The 15,123-nt window shown below is 68.9% G+C and overlaps 1 protein-coding gene across 4 annotated transcripts; it reads right to left on the reverse strand.

The window, feature by feature from the left end:
- Positions 1-500: 500 nt before the first annotated feature.
- FIBP (FGF1 intracellular binding protein) lies at positions 501-14,100 on the reverse strand. 4 transcript variants are annotated; one of them, XM_068929586.1, is made up of 11 exons: positions 14,022-14,100; positions 12,988-13,086; positions 11,892-12,090; positions 10,195-10,321; positions 8,752-8,852; positions 6,732-6,865; positions 5,846-5,954; positions 4,950-5,013; positions 4,289-4,375; positions 3,174-3,271; positions 501-1,475 (listed from the first exon to the last, which is right to left on the reverse strand). In XM_068929586.1, the coding sequence occupies exons 2-11, from the start codon at positions 13,070-13,072 to the stop codon at positions 1,406-1,408; spliced, it is 1,074 nt and encodes a 357-aa protein (XP_068785687.1). In that variant the 5' UTR covers positions 13,073-13,086; positions 14,022-14,100; the 3' UTR covers positions 501-1,405. The 4 variants fall into 4 exon arrangements, with proteins under 4 accessions (XP_068785687.1, XP_068785686.1, XP_068785684.1 ...); XM_068929585.1 differs by having other exon boundaries at positions 12,988-13,135; positions 14,022-14,066; XM_068929583.1 differs by having other exon boundaries at positions 12,988-13,135; positions 13,997-14,064.
- Between the last annotated feature and the right edge of the window lie 1,023 nt (positions 14,101-15,123).

The following is a 15,123-nucleotide window of genomic DNA, read 5'->3' on the forward strand; positions in this document are numbered from 1 at the left end:
CCACGCAAACCCAGGGGCCCAGGCGTTCGGGACACCCCCCCCACCTAGTCCCAGGGGCCCAGGCGTCCGGGACACCCCCCCCACGCAAACCCAGGGGCCCAGGCGTTCGGGACACCCCCCCCCCCAACATCCCTCCCCTCTCCAAGGGGCCCAGGCGTCCGGTACACCCCCCACCCAATCCCAGGGGCCCAGGCGTCCGGGACACCCCCCCCAAAGGGGCCCAGGTGTCCGGGATGGCCCCCCCCAACATCCCTCCCCTCTCCAAGGGGCCCAGGCGTCCGGGACACCCCCCACCCAATCCCAGGGGCCCAGGCGTCCGGGACGCCCCCCCCCCAAAGGGGCCCAGGCGTCCAGGACACCCCCCGCCCCCAAAGGGGCCCAGGAGTCCGGGAACCCATTTCCCCTCCCCGCAGTCAACAGGGCCCAGGTGTCCGGGATCCCCCTCCCCAAATCAAAGGGGCCCAGGCGTCCGGGACCCCCCCACCCCAAACACGACTCCATTTTTCAGCTTCACTTTTATTAGTCAAAAAAAGCCCCGATTTGGGGGTTTCTCCAAATTGGGGGGGGGGCACAGAAACAGCATCGGGGTCACTTCCCCCCCCCCACTCTTTGGGGCATCATTCCCAAATATCCCAATTCCCAGCTTATTTTGGGGGGGGGGTTCCTGCTTTACCCCTCCCCCACTTTTTGGGGTACCATTCCCAAATATCCCAATTCCCCGCTTATTTTGGGGGGGGGGTTCCTGCTTTAACCCCCCCCCACACACTTTTTGGGGTGCCGCTCCCAAATATCCCAATTCCCCGCTTATTTTGGGGGGGGTCCTGCTTTAACCCCCCCCCCCCACTTTTTGGGGTGCCGCTCCCAAATATCCCAATTCCCCGCTTATTTTGGGGGGGGTCCTGCTTTAACCCCCCCCCCCACTCTTTGGGGCATCATTCCCAAATATCCCAATTCCCCGCTTATTTTGGGGGGGGGGTCCTGCTTTAACCCCCCCCCCCACTTTTTGGGGTGCCGCTCCCAAATATCCCAATTCCCCGCTTATTTTGGGGGGGGGTCCTGCTTTAACCCCCCCACACACTTTTTGGGGTGCCGCTCCCAAATATCCCAATTCCCCGCTTATTTTTTGGGAGGCGACATCCTGGACTCAGCCGGGGAGGGGGGGAGAGGAGGAGCAGACCCCACTTTTGGGGGACATCCTCCCGCTTTTTGGGGTGCCCTAAACTGTGGAGGGGGGGGCAGCACCCCCCCCCAAAAAAAATCACCCCCCTCCCCAAATCACCCCCCCCTTATTTTTTTTTCGGGGGGGGGAAGGGGGAGCAGATTTGGGGGGCGGCGGCGGGGAGGAGGAGGAGGGGGGAGGAGGGGGGGGGTCTGGCCGGTTTCGGGGGTCCCGGCGCCGGGGGGGTCAGTCGTGGTACATGCGCAGCAGGCAGGCGCTGACGGCCGCCATGTAGCGCTCCCAGAGCGCCTGGTGCCTGCGGCGAAAGCGGGGTGAGGGGGGGTCTCCGCCCCCCCGCCCCAAATTTTGGGAGGGGGGGTCCCCCCCCCGCTAAAATTTGGCAGCTCCCCTTATGGGTTTTGGGGTGGAAACGAGCTGTTTTGGGGGTGAGGAGCCCCCGGGGAGGGGAGGAGGCTGAAGGGGGGTGGGGGGTAAATGGGGGGGGGTCTTGGGGCTTTTTTGGGGTTCCCTGTTTTGGGGGGGGCTGGGTTTGGGGTCGCCAGGTTTTGGGGGTCGCCAGGTTTTGGGGGTCCCACGGTTTGGGCGGTCCCATGTTTGAGATCCCCCCAGGTTTGGGGGTCCCCAGGTTTTGGGGGTCCCAAGGGTCTGGGGTCACCAGGTTTTGGGGGGTCCCAAGTTTTGGAGTCCCCCCGGGTTTGGGGGTCGCCAGGTTTTGGGGGTCCCACGGTTTGGGGGGTCCCATGTTTGAGGGCCCCCCAGGTTTGGGGGTCGCCAGGTTTTGGGGGTCCCAGGTTTTTGGGTTCCCCCCAGGTTTGGGGTCCCCAAGTTTTGGGGTCCCTCTCGGGTTTGGGGTCATCACGTTTTAGGGGTGCCCGGTTTTGGGCTTGCCTAGGGTCTGGGGTCACCAGGTTTTGGGGGTCCCAGGTTTGGGGGTCCCCCTGGGTTTGGAGGTCCCCTGGGTGTGGGGTCGGCAGGTTTCAGGGTGCCCCAGGTTCAGGGTCCCTCTGGCTTTAGGGTCCCCAGGTTCTCGCTGCCCCCCCCCATTTCGGGGTCCCCCCAGGGTCAGAGTCCCCCCAGGTTTTGGGGGTCCCCAGGTTTCGGGATGCCCCAGTTTCAGGGTCCCCCCGGGGTTTTGGGGGTGCTCCGGTTTTGGGGTGTCCCAGGGTCGGGGTCTTGGGTTTGGGGGTCCCCAGGGTCAGAGTCCCCCCAGGTTTGGGGGTGCCCAGGTATTGGGGTTGCCAGGTTTTGGGGGTCCCCGGGCTTTGGGGGTGCCCAGGTTTGGGGGTCCCTGGGGTTTTGGGCTCCCCAGGTTTCAGGGTTCCCAGGTTTTGGGGGTCCCCATTGTACAGGGTCCCCAGGTTTGGTGGTCCGAGGGGTTTTGGGGTGCCCAGGTTTTGGGGGTCCCCGGAGTTTCAGGGTGCCCAGGTTTCGGGGTCCCCAGGTTACAGGGTGCCCAGGTTAGAGGGTGCCCAGGTTAGAGGGTGCCCAGGTTTGGGGTCCGAGGGGTTTGGGGGTCCGAGGGGTTTCGGGGTGCCCAGGTTTAGGGGGTGCCCAGGTTTGGGGGTCCCCGGAGTTTCAGGGTACCCAGGTTTCGGGGTCCCCAGGTTAGAGGGTGCCCAGGTTTGGGGTCCGAGGGGTTTGGGGGTCCGAGGGGTTTCGGGGTGCCCAGGTTTCGGGGTCCCCAGGTTAGAGGGCGCCCAGGTTTGGGGTCCGAGGGGTTTGGGGGTCCGAGGGGTTTCGGGGCGCCCAGGTTTGGGGGTCCCCAGGTTAGAGGGTGCCCAGTTTTGGGGGTCGGAAGCGTCTTGGGGTGCCCAGGTTTGGGGGTCCCCAAGTTTCGGGGTCCGAGGGGTTTTGGGGGTCCGAGGGGTTTCAGGGCGCCCAGGTTTCGGGGTCCCCAGGTTAGAGGGCGCCCAGGTTTGGGGTCCGAGGGGTTTGGGGGTCCGAGGGGTTTCGGGGTGCCCAGGTTTGGGGGCGCCCCCGGCGCGGGACTCACCGGAAGCCGTCGAGGCCGCGGGCGGCCGCCGTGTACTGGGCCAGGAAGAGCCGCACGTCGGCCCCGCTCCAGCGGTCCGAGCGGCACGGCTCCACGAACTGGGGGGGACCCCAAAATCACCCCAATTCACCCCAACATCCACCCCCAATCACCCCAAACCGCCCCGATCCCCACCACACCCCCAAACCTGCCCCAAACCGCCCCAAACCGCCCCGATCCCCCCCAAAACGGCCCCGCTCCAGCGGTCCGAGCGGCACGGCTCCACCAACTGGGGGGGACCCCAAAATCACCCCAATTCACCCCAACATCCACCCCCAATCACCCCAAACCGCCCCGATCCCCACCACACCCCCAAACCTGCCCCAAACCGCCCCAAACCGCCCCGATCCCCCCCAAAACGGCCCCGCTCCAGCGGTCCGAGCGGCACGGCTCCACCAACTGGGGGGGACCCCAAAATCACCCCAATTCACCCCAACATCCACCCCCAAACCGCCCCGATCCCCCCCAAATCTGCCCCAAACCGCCCCGATCCCCCCCAAACCTGCCCCAAACCTGCCCCAAACTGCCCCGATTCCCCCCAAAACGGCCCCAAACCGCCCCGATCCCCCCCAAAACGGCCCCGCTCCAGCGGTCCGAGCGGCACGGCTCCACCAACTGGGGGGGACCCCAAAATCACCCCAATTCACCCCAACATCCACCCCCAAATCACCCCAAACCGCCCCAAACCGCCCTGATCCCCCCCGAACCCCCAGCCCCCCCCCAAACTGCCCCAATTCCCTCCCAAAACGGGACCCTGCAAAACCCCCCGGATCTCAGGTGTTGGGGGGGGGTCCCCTGTTTTGGGGGGAATCCCCGAGATTTCGAGGGGATTTGGGGGGTCCCCGGGGGGATTTTGGGGGCTCCCGGGGGGGGTCCCGGGTTTCGGGGGGGGTCCCTGGATTTGGGGGGATTCCTGGGTTTGGGAGCCGCAGGGGGAGGGTTTTTGGGGGGGGTCCTGGGTTTTGGGGGCAGATCCTGAGGTTTTGGGGGTGGATCCGGGGTTTTGGAGGGGTCCCAGTTTTGGGGGGGGGTCTCCGGTTTTGGGGGGGGTCCCAGTTTTCGGGGGGCTCCGGCACCTTCTCCACGAGGTCGATGAAGAAGTCGCGGACGTCCTTGGCGTGCGTCAGCTTGGAGGCGATGTTCACCAGCGCCCGCGACAGGTTCTGGGGGCCCAGGCGTCCGGGGGGCCCAGGCGTCCGGTGGGGGGGGGCCCAGGTGTCCGGGGATGACGTGTCACCACCCCGTCGCTCCCCGGGGAACCCACGTATCCAGGGGGCCCAGGCGTCCGGGGACGAAACGTCACCACCCCACCACTCCCCAGGGGGCCCAGGCGTCCGGGGGGGCCCAGGAGTCCGGGGACGACACGTCACCACCCCGTCGCTCCCCAGGGGGACCCAGGGGTCCGGGGGGCCCAGGCGTCCGGGGACGAAACGTCACCACCCTGCCGCTCCCCGGGGAACCCAGGGGTCCGGGGGGCCCAGGCGTCCGGGGGGGCCCAGGCATCCAGGGACACCCCCGTCACCACCCCGCCACTCCCCAGGGGGACCCAGGCGTCTGGGGGGCCCAGGCGTCCGGGGACGACCCGTCACTACCCTGCTGCTCCCCAGAGGGCCCAGGCGTCCGGGGGGCCCAGGCATCCGGGAATGACCTGTCACCACCCTGCCGCTCCCCGGGGGGGACCCAGGCACCCGGGGGGGGGGGCCCAGGCGTCCGGGGGGCCCAGGCGTCCGGGCGCACCTTAAAGTTGGCCTCCATCTCGGCGTAGACGGAGATCTTGCCGCGCAGCGCCGTGCACACCAGGCTGCGGGAGGCACCCGCTCCAGCCGCCGCCCCGGGGCCCAGGCGTCCGGGCACCTCCCCCTCCAGGGACCCCGGCGTCCGGGTGCTGCCCCCCACCCCAAGGGACCCAGCCGTCCGGGTGCTGCCCCCCACCCCAAGGGGCCCAGGCGTCCGGGCACCTCCCATCCCAGGGGACCCCGGCGTCCGGGTGCTACCCCCCACCCCAGGGACCCAGGCATCCGGGTGCTGCCCCCCACCCTGAGGGACCCAAGCATCTGGGCACCTCTCCCTCCAGGGGACCCAGGCGTCCGGGTGCTGCCCCCCACCCTGAGGGACCCAGGCATCTGGGCACCTCTCCCTCCAGGGGACCCAGGCGTCCGGGTGCTGCCCCCCACCCTGAGGGACTCAGGCGTCCGGGCACCTCCCCCTCCAGGGGACCCAGGCGTTTGGGTGCTGCCCCCCACACCAAGGGGCCCAGGCGTCCGGGCACCTCCCATCCCAGGGGACCCCGGCGTTCGGGTGCTACCCCCCACCCCAGGGACCCAGGCGTCCGGGCGCCCCCACCCATCCCAGGGACCCAGGTGTCCAGGTGCCACCCGACCCCGAGGGACCCAGGTGTCTGGGCACCTCCCATCCCAGGGGACCCAGGCGTCCGGGTGCCCCCCACCATCCCAAGGGGCCCAGGCGTCCGGGTGCCCCCCCCATCCCCACGGGGCCCAGGCGTCCGGGTGCCCCTCTCCCTGCAAGGGGACCCAGGTGTCTGGGTGCCCCCGCCCCCACCCTGCCCCAAGGGGCCCAGGCGTCCGGGTGCCCCCCCCTGCCATAAACCCCGCGGGGCCCAGGCGTCCGGGCACCTCTTGTGCAGGTCGAGCAGGTCCTTGTCGGCCACCAGCACCTTGAGCTCCTTCAGGTCCTGCAGGAACATGCGGGGCAGGTCGCCGTCGGGCTCGGCCGCCTCCGGCGCTGGGGACGGGGACGGGCAGGCGTCAGGGCGCGCGGGGACGGGGGGACCCGCGGGGGACACGGGGCGGGGGGGACACCGAGGGACGGGGGGACCTGGGGGACGTCGGGGAGCCAGGGAGAGACGTGAAGGCACCTGGGGGACGTCGGGGGGACATGGGGGGACATTGGGGACATCCGGGGGGACCCGCGGGGGACACGGGGCGGGGGGGACACCGAGGGACGGGGGGACCTGGGGGACGTCGGGGAGCCAGGGAGAGACGTGAAGGCACCTGGGGGACGTCGGGGGGACATGGGGGGACACCAGGGACCACGCAGACCCGGGGGACACCGAGGTCCCCAAAACACTGGGGACGTCGAAGGGGGACACAGGGGACTCAGGGACGTGGGGGGACACGAGGGGACGGCGGGGACGGCGGGGGACAGAGGCCACCTTCATCCTAGAGTCATGGCAGCCCCCGCGGTGTCCCCGACCCCAGGGTGTCCCCATGTCCCCCCATGTCCCCCGGTGTCCCCTCACCCAGGGCGCCCTGGGTCCAGTGCTGCATCATGCTCTGGGCGCAGGCCGCCACGTCCCGTGTCCCCCGTGTCCCCCCGTCCCCCCCGTGTCCCCATGTCCCCCCCGTGTCCCCATGTCCCCCCCATGTCCCCCGGTGTCCCCTCACCCAGGGCGCCCTGGGTCCAGTGCTGCATCATGCTCTGGGTGCAGGCCACCACGTCCCGTGTCCCCCGTGTCCCCCGTGTCCCCATGTCCCCCGGTGTCCCCCGGTGTCCCCTCACCCAGGGCGCCCTGGGTCCAGTGCTGCATCATGCTCTGGGCGCAGGCCGCCAGGTCGCCGAAGCTCAGGAACTGCAGCCGCCGCTTCCCCGTCTCGAAGCGGCTGTTGGCGAAGAAGACGACGGCGGCGTAGTCCCTGCGCCGTCACCCGGCGTCACCCGGCGTCACCCCGGGGTCAACCACCATCACCCCGGCGTCACCCAGTGTCACCCCGCCGGCACCCCGGTGTCAACCACCATCACCCCAGTGTCACCCCAGCATCACCCCGGGGTCAACCACCATCACCCCGGCGTCACCCAGCGTCACCCCGCCGGCACCCCGGCGTCAACCACCATCACCCCAGCGTCTCCCGGTGTCACCCCATCATCCCACTGGCATCCAGCGTCACCCCATCACCCCAGCGTCACCCCAGTGTCACCCCGGGGTCAACCACCATCACCCCGGGGTCAACCACCATCACCCCGGCGTCACCCAGCGTCACCCCACCGGCACCCCGGCCTCAACCACCATCACCCCAGTGTCACCCGGTGTCACCCCATCATCCCACTGGCATCCAGCGTCACCCCCATCACCCCAGCATCACCCCAGCATCACCCGGTGTCACCCCATCACCCCACTGGCATCCAGCGTCACCCCCATCACCCCAGTGTCACCCCAGCATCACCCCGGGGTCACCCCACCAGCACCCAGCGTCACCCCACCAGCACCCCAGTGTCATCTACTGTCACCTGCTATCACACCAGGGTCAACCACCATCACCCCACCAGCACCCCAGTGTCACCCCAGCGTCACCTGGTGTCACCCCATCACCCCAGCATCACCTAGTGTCACCCCATTACCCCACCGGCACCCAGCGTCACCCCAGCGTCACCCCAGTGTTATCTACTATCACCTGCCATCACCGCAGGGTCACCCACCATCACGCCGGGGTCACCCCACCATCACCCCAGCGTCACCCGCTGTCACCCTACCGGCACCCTGGTGTCACCCTGCTAGCACCCCTGCATCACCTGCTGTCACCCCACTATCACCCCGGCATCACCTACCATCACCCTGCCATCACCCTGGCACCAACCATCACCCCACTGGCACCCGCTGTCACCCCACCATCACCCCGCCGTCACCTGCTCTTGCCCTGCACGTCACCCCGGTGACACCCAGCGTCACCCCGCCATCACCCACCAGTACCTGCTGTCACCCCGGCATCATCCGCTGGCACCCTGGTGTCCCAGCACCCAGGGGACCCCCCAGCACCCATGGGAGACCCCCAGCACCCATGAGACCCCAGGGAACCCATGAGACCCCCCCCAGGGCATATATGGCACCCTCAGCTCCCCAGAGCACCCCTGGGAGCCCAGAGCACCCATGGGAGACCCATGGCACCCCCAGGACCCCCAGCACCCATGAGACCCCCCAGCACCCCCATGACCCCCCCAGCGCTCAGGACACCCCAGAGCACCCCCAGGACCCATGGGGCTGTAGGGGCGGGGCCACAGTGGGGCTGTCGGGGGGGGCATGATGGGGGCGTGGTCATGTCCGGGGGCGTGACCAAGGGGCAGAGCGAGGGCGGGGCAAGACTGTGGGGGCGTGGCCAGGCTGTGTGGGTGTGGCCAAGGGACAGAGTCAGGGCGGGGCAAAGCCACAGGGGGGCGTGACCAGGCCGTGGGGGCGTGGCCAAGGGGCAGGGCGGGGCAAAGCCAAGGGGGGCGTGGCCAGGCCGTGGGGGCGTGGCCAAGGGGCAGAGCCAGGGCGGGGCAAAGCCACGGGGGGGAGGGGGCGTGGCCAGGCCGTGGGGGCGTGACCAAGGGGCAGAGCCAGGGCGGGGCAAAGTCGCAGGGGGCGTGGCCAGGCCGTGGGGGCGTGGCCAGGGGGACAGAGCCAGGGCAAAGCCACGGGGGGGCGTGGCCAGGCCGTGGGGGCGTGGCCATGGGGCAGAGCCAGGGCGGGGCAAAGTCGCGGGGGGGCGTGGCCGGGCAGTGGGGGCGTGGCCAGGCCTGGGGGCGGGGCTGGGGGCGGAGCCACCTGGCGAGGCCGTCGGAGAGCAGGAAGAGGTGCTGGATGTTGTCGGCCAGGGGCCCCCGCAGCTCCTCCACCGCCTTGAACACCCGCTTGAAGTTGTCAAACTGGGGGGGGGACACGGGGGGGGTCAGCGGGCGCCAGCACCCACGGAGGGACCCCCGCGCCCCCCCCCCCCCCCGCAGCGACGGCCCGTTTCGGGGCGGATCCGGCCCGTTTCGGGGCGGTCACAGCCGGTTCCAGGGCGGATTTGGCCGGTTCCGGGCGGTCTCGGCCCGTTTTGGGGCAGAACTGGCCCGTTTCGAGGTAGTTTTGGCCTGTTCCAGGCAGATCCGGCCCCTTTTGGGTGCTCTTGGCCCGTTTCGGGACAGATCTGGCCTGTTCCGGGGCGGATCCGGCCCATTCTGGGGGGGGGTAGGTCTCAGCCCGTTTTGGGGTGGATTCAGCCCATTTCACGTGGATTTGGCCCATTCTGGGTGGTCTTGGCCTGTTTTGGGGCAGAACTGGCCCATTTCGGGGCGGTCACAGCCTGTTCCAGGGTGGATTTGGCCGGTTACGGGTGGTCTCGGCCCATTTTGGGGCAGATTCAGCCTGTTTCAGGCAGATTGGGCCCATTCCGGGTGGATTCAGCCCGTTCTGGGTGGTCTTGGCCTGTTTTGGGGCGGATCCAGCCCGTTTTGGGGATCCAGCCGATTTGGCCTGTTCCGGGGCAGATTTGGCCCGTTCCGGGCAGCTCTCGCCCGTTTTGGGTGATCTTGGCCTGTTCCGGAGAGATCCGGCCCATTTTGGGGCAGATTTGGCCCATTCTGGGCGGTCTAGGCCTGTTTTGGGGTGGATCTGGCCCGTTCCGGGGCGGTCTCGGCCTGTTCCAGGGCGGATTTGGCCGGTTCCAGGTGGTCTCAGCCCGTTTCTGGGTGGTCTCAGCCCATTTTGGGGCAGATCCAGCCCATTCCGGGTGGTCTTGGCCCGTTTTGGGGTGGATCCGGCCTGTTTCAGGGCAGATTTGGCCTGGTTTGGGGTGGATTCAGCCCATTTTGGGCCGATTCGGCCCATTCTGGGTGGTCTTGGCCTGTTTTGGGGCAGATCTGGCCCATTTTGGGCCGATTCGGCCCATTCCGGGTGGTCTTGGCCTGTTTCGGGGCAGATCCGGCCCATTTTGGGCCGATTCGGCCCATTCTGGGTGGTCTTGGCCCGTTTTGGGGCGGATCCGGCCTGTTCCGGGGCAGACTCGGCCCGTTCCAGGCAGACCTGGCCCGTTCTGGGTGGTCTCAGCCCGTTTCGGGGCAGATTCAGCCCATTCCGGGTGGTCTTGGCCGCTCCTCTTGATCTTCGGGGTGGATTCAGCCTGTTTCAGGGCAGATTTGGCCCGTTTTGGGGCGGATCTGGCCCATTTTGGGGTGGATTCGTCCCATTTTGGGCAGATTCGGCCCGTTTCGGGGCCGGTCCCACCTGGCGGCGGCAGCTCTTGAGGCTGACGCCCGTCTTGGCGCTGATGTCGTCCAGGTCCTTCTTGGTGCCCTTGGAGAGCTTCTTGCCCAGCACCTCCCGGGCGAAGGCCTCGTCGAAGGTGTAGTACCTGCGGCGGGAAGGGGCAAAATTACCCCCCGGGACCCCAAAACATCACCTTCATGCCCCAAAATACCCCTGGGGATCCCCCAAACAGCACCTCAGTGCCCCAAAATACTCTCTGGGACCCCAAAATACCCCTGGGGACCCCCAAACAGCACCTTCATGCCCCAAAATACCCCTGGGGACCCCCAAACAGCACCTCAGTGCCCCAAAATACTCTCTGGGACCCCAAAATACCCCTGGGGACCCCCAAACAGCACCTTCATGCCCCAAAATACCCCTGGGGACCCCCAAACAGCACCTCAGTGCCCCAAAATACTCTCTGGGACCCCAAAAAACCCCTGGGGACCCCAAAACATCACCTTCATGCCACAAAATATCCCCTCAGGGCCCCAAAATACCCCCCTGCGACCCCAAAACACCCTCCTCCATGCCCCAAAATACCCCCTGCGACCCCCAAACAGCACCTTCATGCCCCAAAATACCCCCTGGGACCCCAAAACACCCTCTCAGTGCCCCAAAACACTCCCTCAATGCCCCAAAACCCCCCCTGGGACCCCAAAACACCCCCTCAGTGCCCCAAAATACCCCCCCCAGGACCACAAAATACCCCCTCAATAGCCCAAATACCTCCCCAGACCCCAAAACGCTCTCCAAGACCCCCTAATACCTCCCCCAATACCCCAAATACCCCCCCCAGCCCAGGATACCCCCTTAATGCCCCAAATGCCTCCCCAGGCCCCCCCAGCACCCTAAAATAACCCCCCAAATACCCTCTGGAACCAAAAATACACCCTGGGACCCCGAAACACCCCCCCTGCACCCCAAATACCCCCTCCAGGCCCACGATACCCCCCCGGGGCCCCTCTGCTCTCCCCCAGTCCCCTCCCAGTGCCTCCCAGTCCCTCCTGCTCCCCTCCCAGTGCCTCCCAGTCCCCCCTAACTCCCTCCCAGTCCCTTCTGCTCCCCTCCCAGTGCCTCCCAGTGCCCCCTACCCCCCTCCCAGTCCCTCCTGCTCCCCTCCCAGTGCCTCCCAGTGCCCCCTAACTCCCTCCCAGTCCCTCCTGCTCCCCTCCCAGTGCCCCCAGTCCTCCCTAACTCCCTCCCAATCCCTCCTGCTCCCCTCCCAGTGCCCCCCAGTGCCCCCAACCCCCTCCCAGTCCCTCCTGCTCCCCTCCCAGTGCCCCCCAGTGCCCCCCAACCCCCTACCAGTCCCTCCTGCTCCCCTCCCAGTGCCCCCCAACCCCCTCCCAGTCCCTCCTGCTCCCCTCCCAGTGCGTCCCAGTCCCCTCCCAGTGCCTCCTAACCCCCTCTTAGGCCCCCCAACCCCCTCCCAGTGCCTCCCAGTCCTCCCTAACTCCCTCCCAGTCCACTCTGGTCCCCTCCCAGTCCCCCCAACCCCCTCCCAGTGACCCCCAGTCCCATCCCAGTGCCCTCCCAGTCCCCCCAACCTCCTCCCATTGACCCCCAACCCCCTCCCAGTGCCTCCCAGTCCTCCCTAACCCCCTCCCAGTCCACTCTGGTCCCCTCCCAGTCCCCCCACCGCCCTCCCAGTGCCTGCCAGCGCCCCGCGGCACCTCTCCACCAGCATGGCCTGGCGCGAGGGGGGGATCTGGAAGAGGAGCTGCTGCACCAGCTTGGGGGGGGCGTGCAGCAGCCGCTCCAGCATGTGGAAGGTGCGGTAGTGGTCCATGGTGTCGCTCTGCAGCACGGCCACCGAGGCGCCCGTCCCCGCCAGCACGTCCCCCCGCAGCCGCCGGGCCACCGCCTCCGCCACTGCCACCACCACGGGGACACGGCCGCCATGGGGACGCGGCCGCCGTGGGGACACCGCCGCCGTGGGGACGCGGCCGTGGGGACGCGGCCGTGGGGACACCGCCGCCGTGGGGACGCGGCCGCCGTGGGGACGCGGCCGCCGTGGGGACGCGGCCGCCGTGGGGACGCGGCCGCCGTGGGGACGCGGCCGCCGTGGGGACGCGGCCGCCGTGGGGACGCGGCCGCCGTGGGGACGCGGACACCACGGGGACGCCGCCGTGGGGACACCGCCGCCGTGGGGACACCGCCGCCGTGGGGACACCGCCGCCGTGGGGACACCGCCGCCGTGGGGACACGGCCACCACGGGGACACCGCCGTGGGGACACGGCCACCACGGGGACACCGCCGCCGTGGGGACACCATCATGGGGACACAGCCACCACGGGGACACCACCACCATGGGGACACCGCCGTGGGGACACCGCCGCCGTGGGGACACCGTCATGGGGACACAGCCACCGTGTGGACACCATCATGGGGACACAGCCACCATGGGGACACAGCCACCATGGGGACACCACCGTCGTGGGGACACCGCCGCCGTGGGGATGCCACCGCCGTGGGGATGCCACCGCCGTGGGACACGGCCACCGTGGGGACGCCACAGGGATGGCGACGGGGACGGTGACGGGGACACGGCCGCCGAAGCTCCTGCTGGCCCATCACCTCCGCCACTGCGGGGGGGGGACGGGGACAGCGATGGGGACACCGCCGTGGGGACGCCATGGGGACACGGCTACGGGGGCCGCCGCCTCCGTGGGACCGCGAGGGGGACGTCACGGGGGACACCGTGACGGGGGGGGGGGGGGGCGGAGGGGGGCCCAGGCGTCCGGGGAGGGGCCCAGGCGTCCGGGTACCTGAGTGCCCATCGAGCCAGAGCTGATAAACCTCCTCGTCGATGAGGGTCGTGTTGCCCACGAAGATGTCCAGGTCGCTCGTCATGGCGGAGCGCCCGCCTGCGGGGGCGGGGGGAAGGGGGCCCAGGCGTCCGGGATCAACCGCCTCCTGCAGGGGCCCAGGCGTCTGGGCACTGACCCCCCGCCCCGGGGCCCAGGTGTCCGGGATCAACCGCCTCCCGCAGGGGCCCAGGTGTCCGGGATCAACCGCATCCTGCAGGGGCCCAGGTGTCCGGGCACCGACCCCCGGCACCGACCCCCCACCCATGGGCCCAGGCGTCCGGGACCAACTGTCTCCTGCAGGGGCCCAGGCGTCTGAGCACCGACCCCCCCCCACCAGGGGCCCAGGTGTCCGGGCAGTGACCCCCCCACTAGGGGCCCAGGCGTCCGGGATCAACCACCTCCTGCAGGGGCCCAGGCGTCCGGGCACTGACCCCCCACCCCGGGGCCCAGGCGTCCGGGATCAACCGCCTCCTGCAGGGGCCCAGGCGTCCGGGCACTGACTCCCTGCCCCGGGGCCCAGGCGTCCGGGATCAACCGCCTCCTGCAGGGGCCCAGGCGTCCGGGCACCGACTGACCCCCCTCAACCCTCCAGGGGCCCAGGCGTCCGGGGGCTCCGACCCTTCCGCAGCCACAACAGAAGCCGGTGTCGGGGTGACGCCCCCCCCCCCACCCCAACAAGGGGCCCAGGCGTCCGGGGGCTCCCTCAAAGGGACCCCGCAGTCCCGGTAACGCCCCTTCCCCCCGAGGGGCCCAGGCGTCCGGGCACCGACACCCCAACAAGGGGCCCAGGCGTCCGAGTAACCCCCACCCGGAGGGGCCCAGGCGTCCGGGGGGCTCCCACCCCTCCGCGGCCACCCCAGGACCCGGCGTTCGGGTAACGCCCCTCCCCCCCCCCGCCGAGGGGCCCAGGCGTCCGGGGAACCGCCCCCTCCCCCCCGCCGAGGGGCCCAGGCGTCCGGGCACCGACCGAGGCGGAACCGTCCCCTCCGCACCTGCCTCCCGCCCCTTCCGGGCGACGGCGGTGACGCAGCGCCGTGACGTCACGCGCAGGGGGGCGGGGCCGCGCCCCCGGACGCCTGGGCCCACCCGCCCCGCCCCGCCCCCCCCCCCACCGGTGTCCCCAGTGCGGTGTCACGGCACCAGGGTCACGTGTCCCCGGTGTCCCCTCACCGCCACCAGTGTCACCAGTGTCCCCAGTGTCCCCAGTGTCCCATCACCATCACCAGTGTCACCACCAATGTCACCACCAGTGTCCTGCCACCATCACCAGTGTCCCCAGTGCCACTAGTGTCCCCAGTGTCCCGTCACCATCACCAGTGTCACCACCAGTGTCCCGTCACCGTCACCAGTATCCCCAGTGTCACTAGTGTCCCCAGTGTCCTGCCGTCACCAGTGTCACCAGTGTCGCCACCAGTGTCCCGTCACCGTCACCAGCGTCCCCAGTGTCCCCAGTGTCCTGTCACCATCACCAGCGTCACCAGTGTCACCAGTGTCACTAGTGTCCCCAGTGTCCTGTCACCGTCCCCACTGTCACCACCAATGTCCCCAGTACCCCCAGTGTCCTGTCATGTCACCATCACGTGTCCCCAGTGTGCTGCCACCGTCACCAGTGTCACCAGTGTCACCACCAGTGTCATCAATGCTCCCAGTGCCCCCAGTGTCCCGTCACCATCACCCAGTGTCACCAGTGTCCGGTCACCAGTGCCCCCAGTGTCCGATGTCATGTCACCATCACATGTCCCCAGTGTCCTGTCACCATCACCAGTGTCACCAGTGTCCTGTCACCAGTGCCCCCAGTGTCCGATGTCATGTCACCATCACATGTCCCCAGTGTCCTGTCACCATCACCAGTGTCACTAATGTCCCCAGTGGCTCATGTCATCACCGGTGTCACCAGTATCACCAGTGCCACCAGTGTCAATGGCCACAGCGTCCCATGTCACGTCACCATCACCAGTGTCACTATCACTAATGTCCCCAGTGTCCTGCTGTCACCACCAGTGTCCCCAGCACGTCACCAGTGTCTCCAGTGTCCCATGTCACTGTCACCAGTGTCACCAGTGTCCCCAGCATCATGTCACCACCAGCGTCCCC

Source organism: Struthio camelus, unplaced genomic scaffold, assembly GCF_040807025.1.
Source record: "Struthio camelus isolate bStrCam1 unplaced genomic scaffold, bStrCam1.hap1 HAP1_SCAFFOLD_263, whole genome shotgun sequence".
NCBI lineage: Eukaryota > Metazoa > Chordata > Aves > Struthioniformes > Struthionidae > Struthio > Struthio camelus.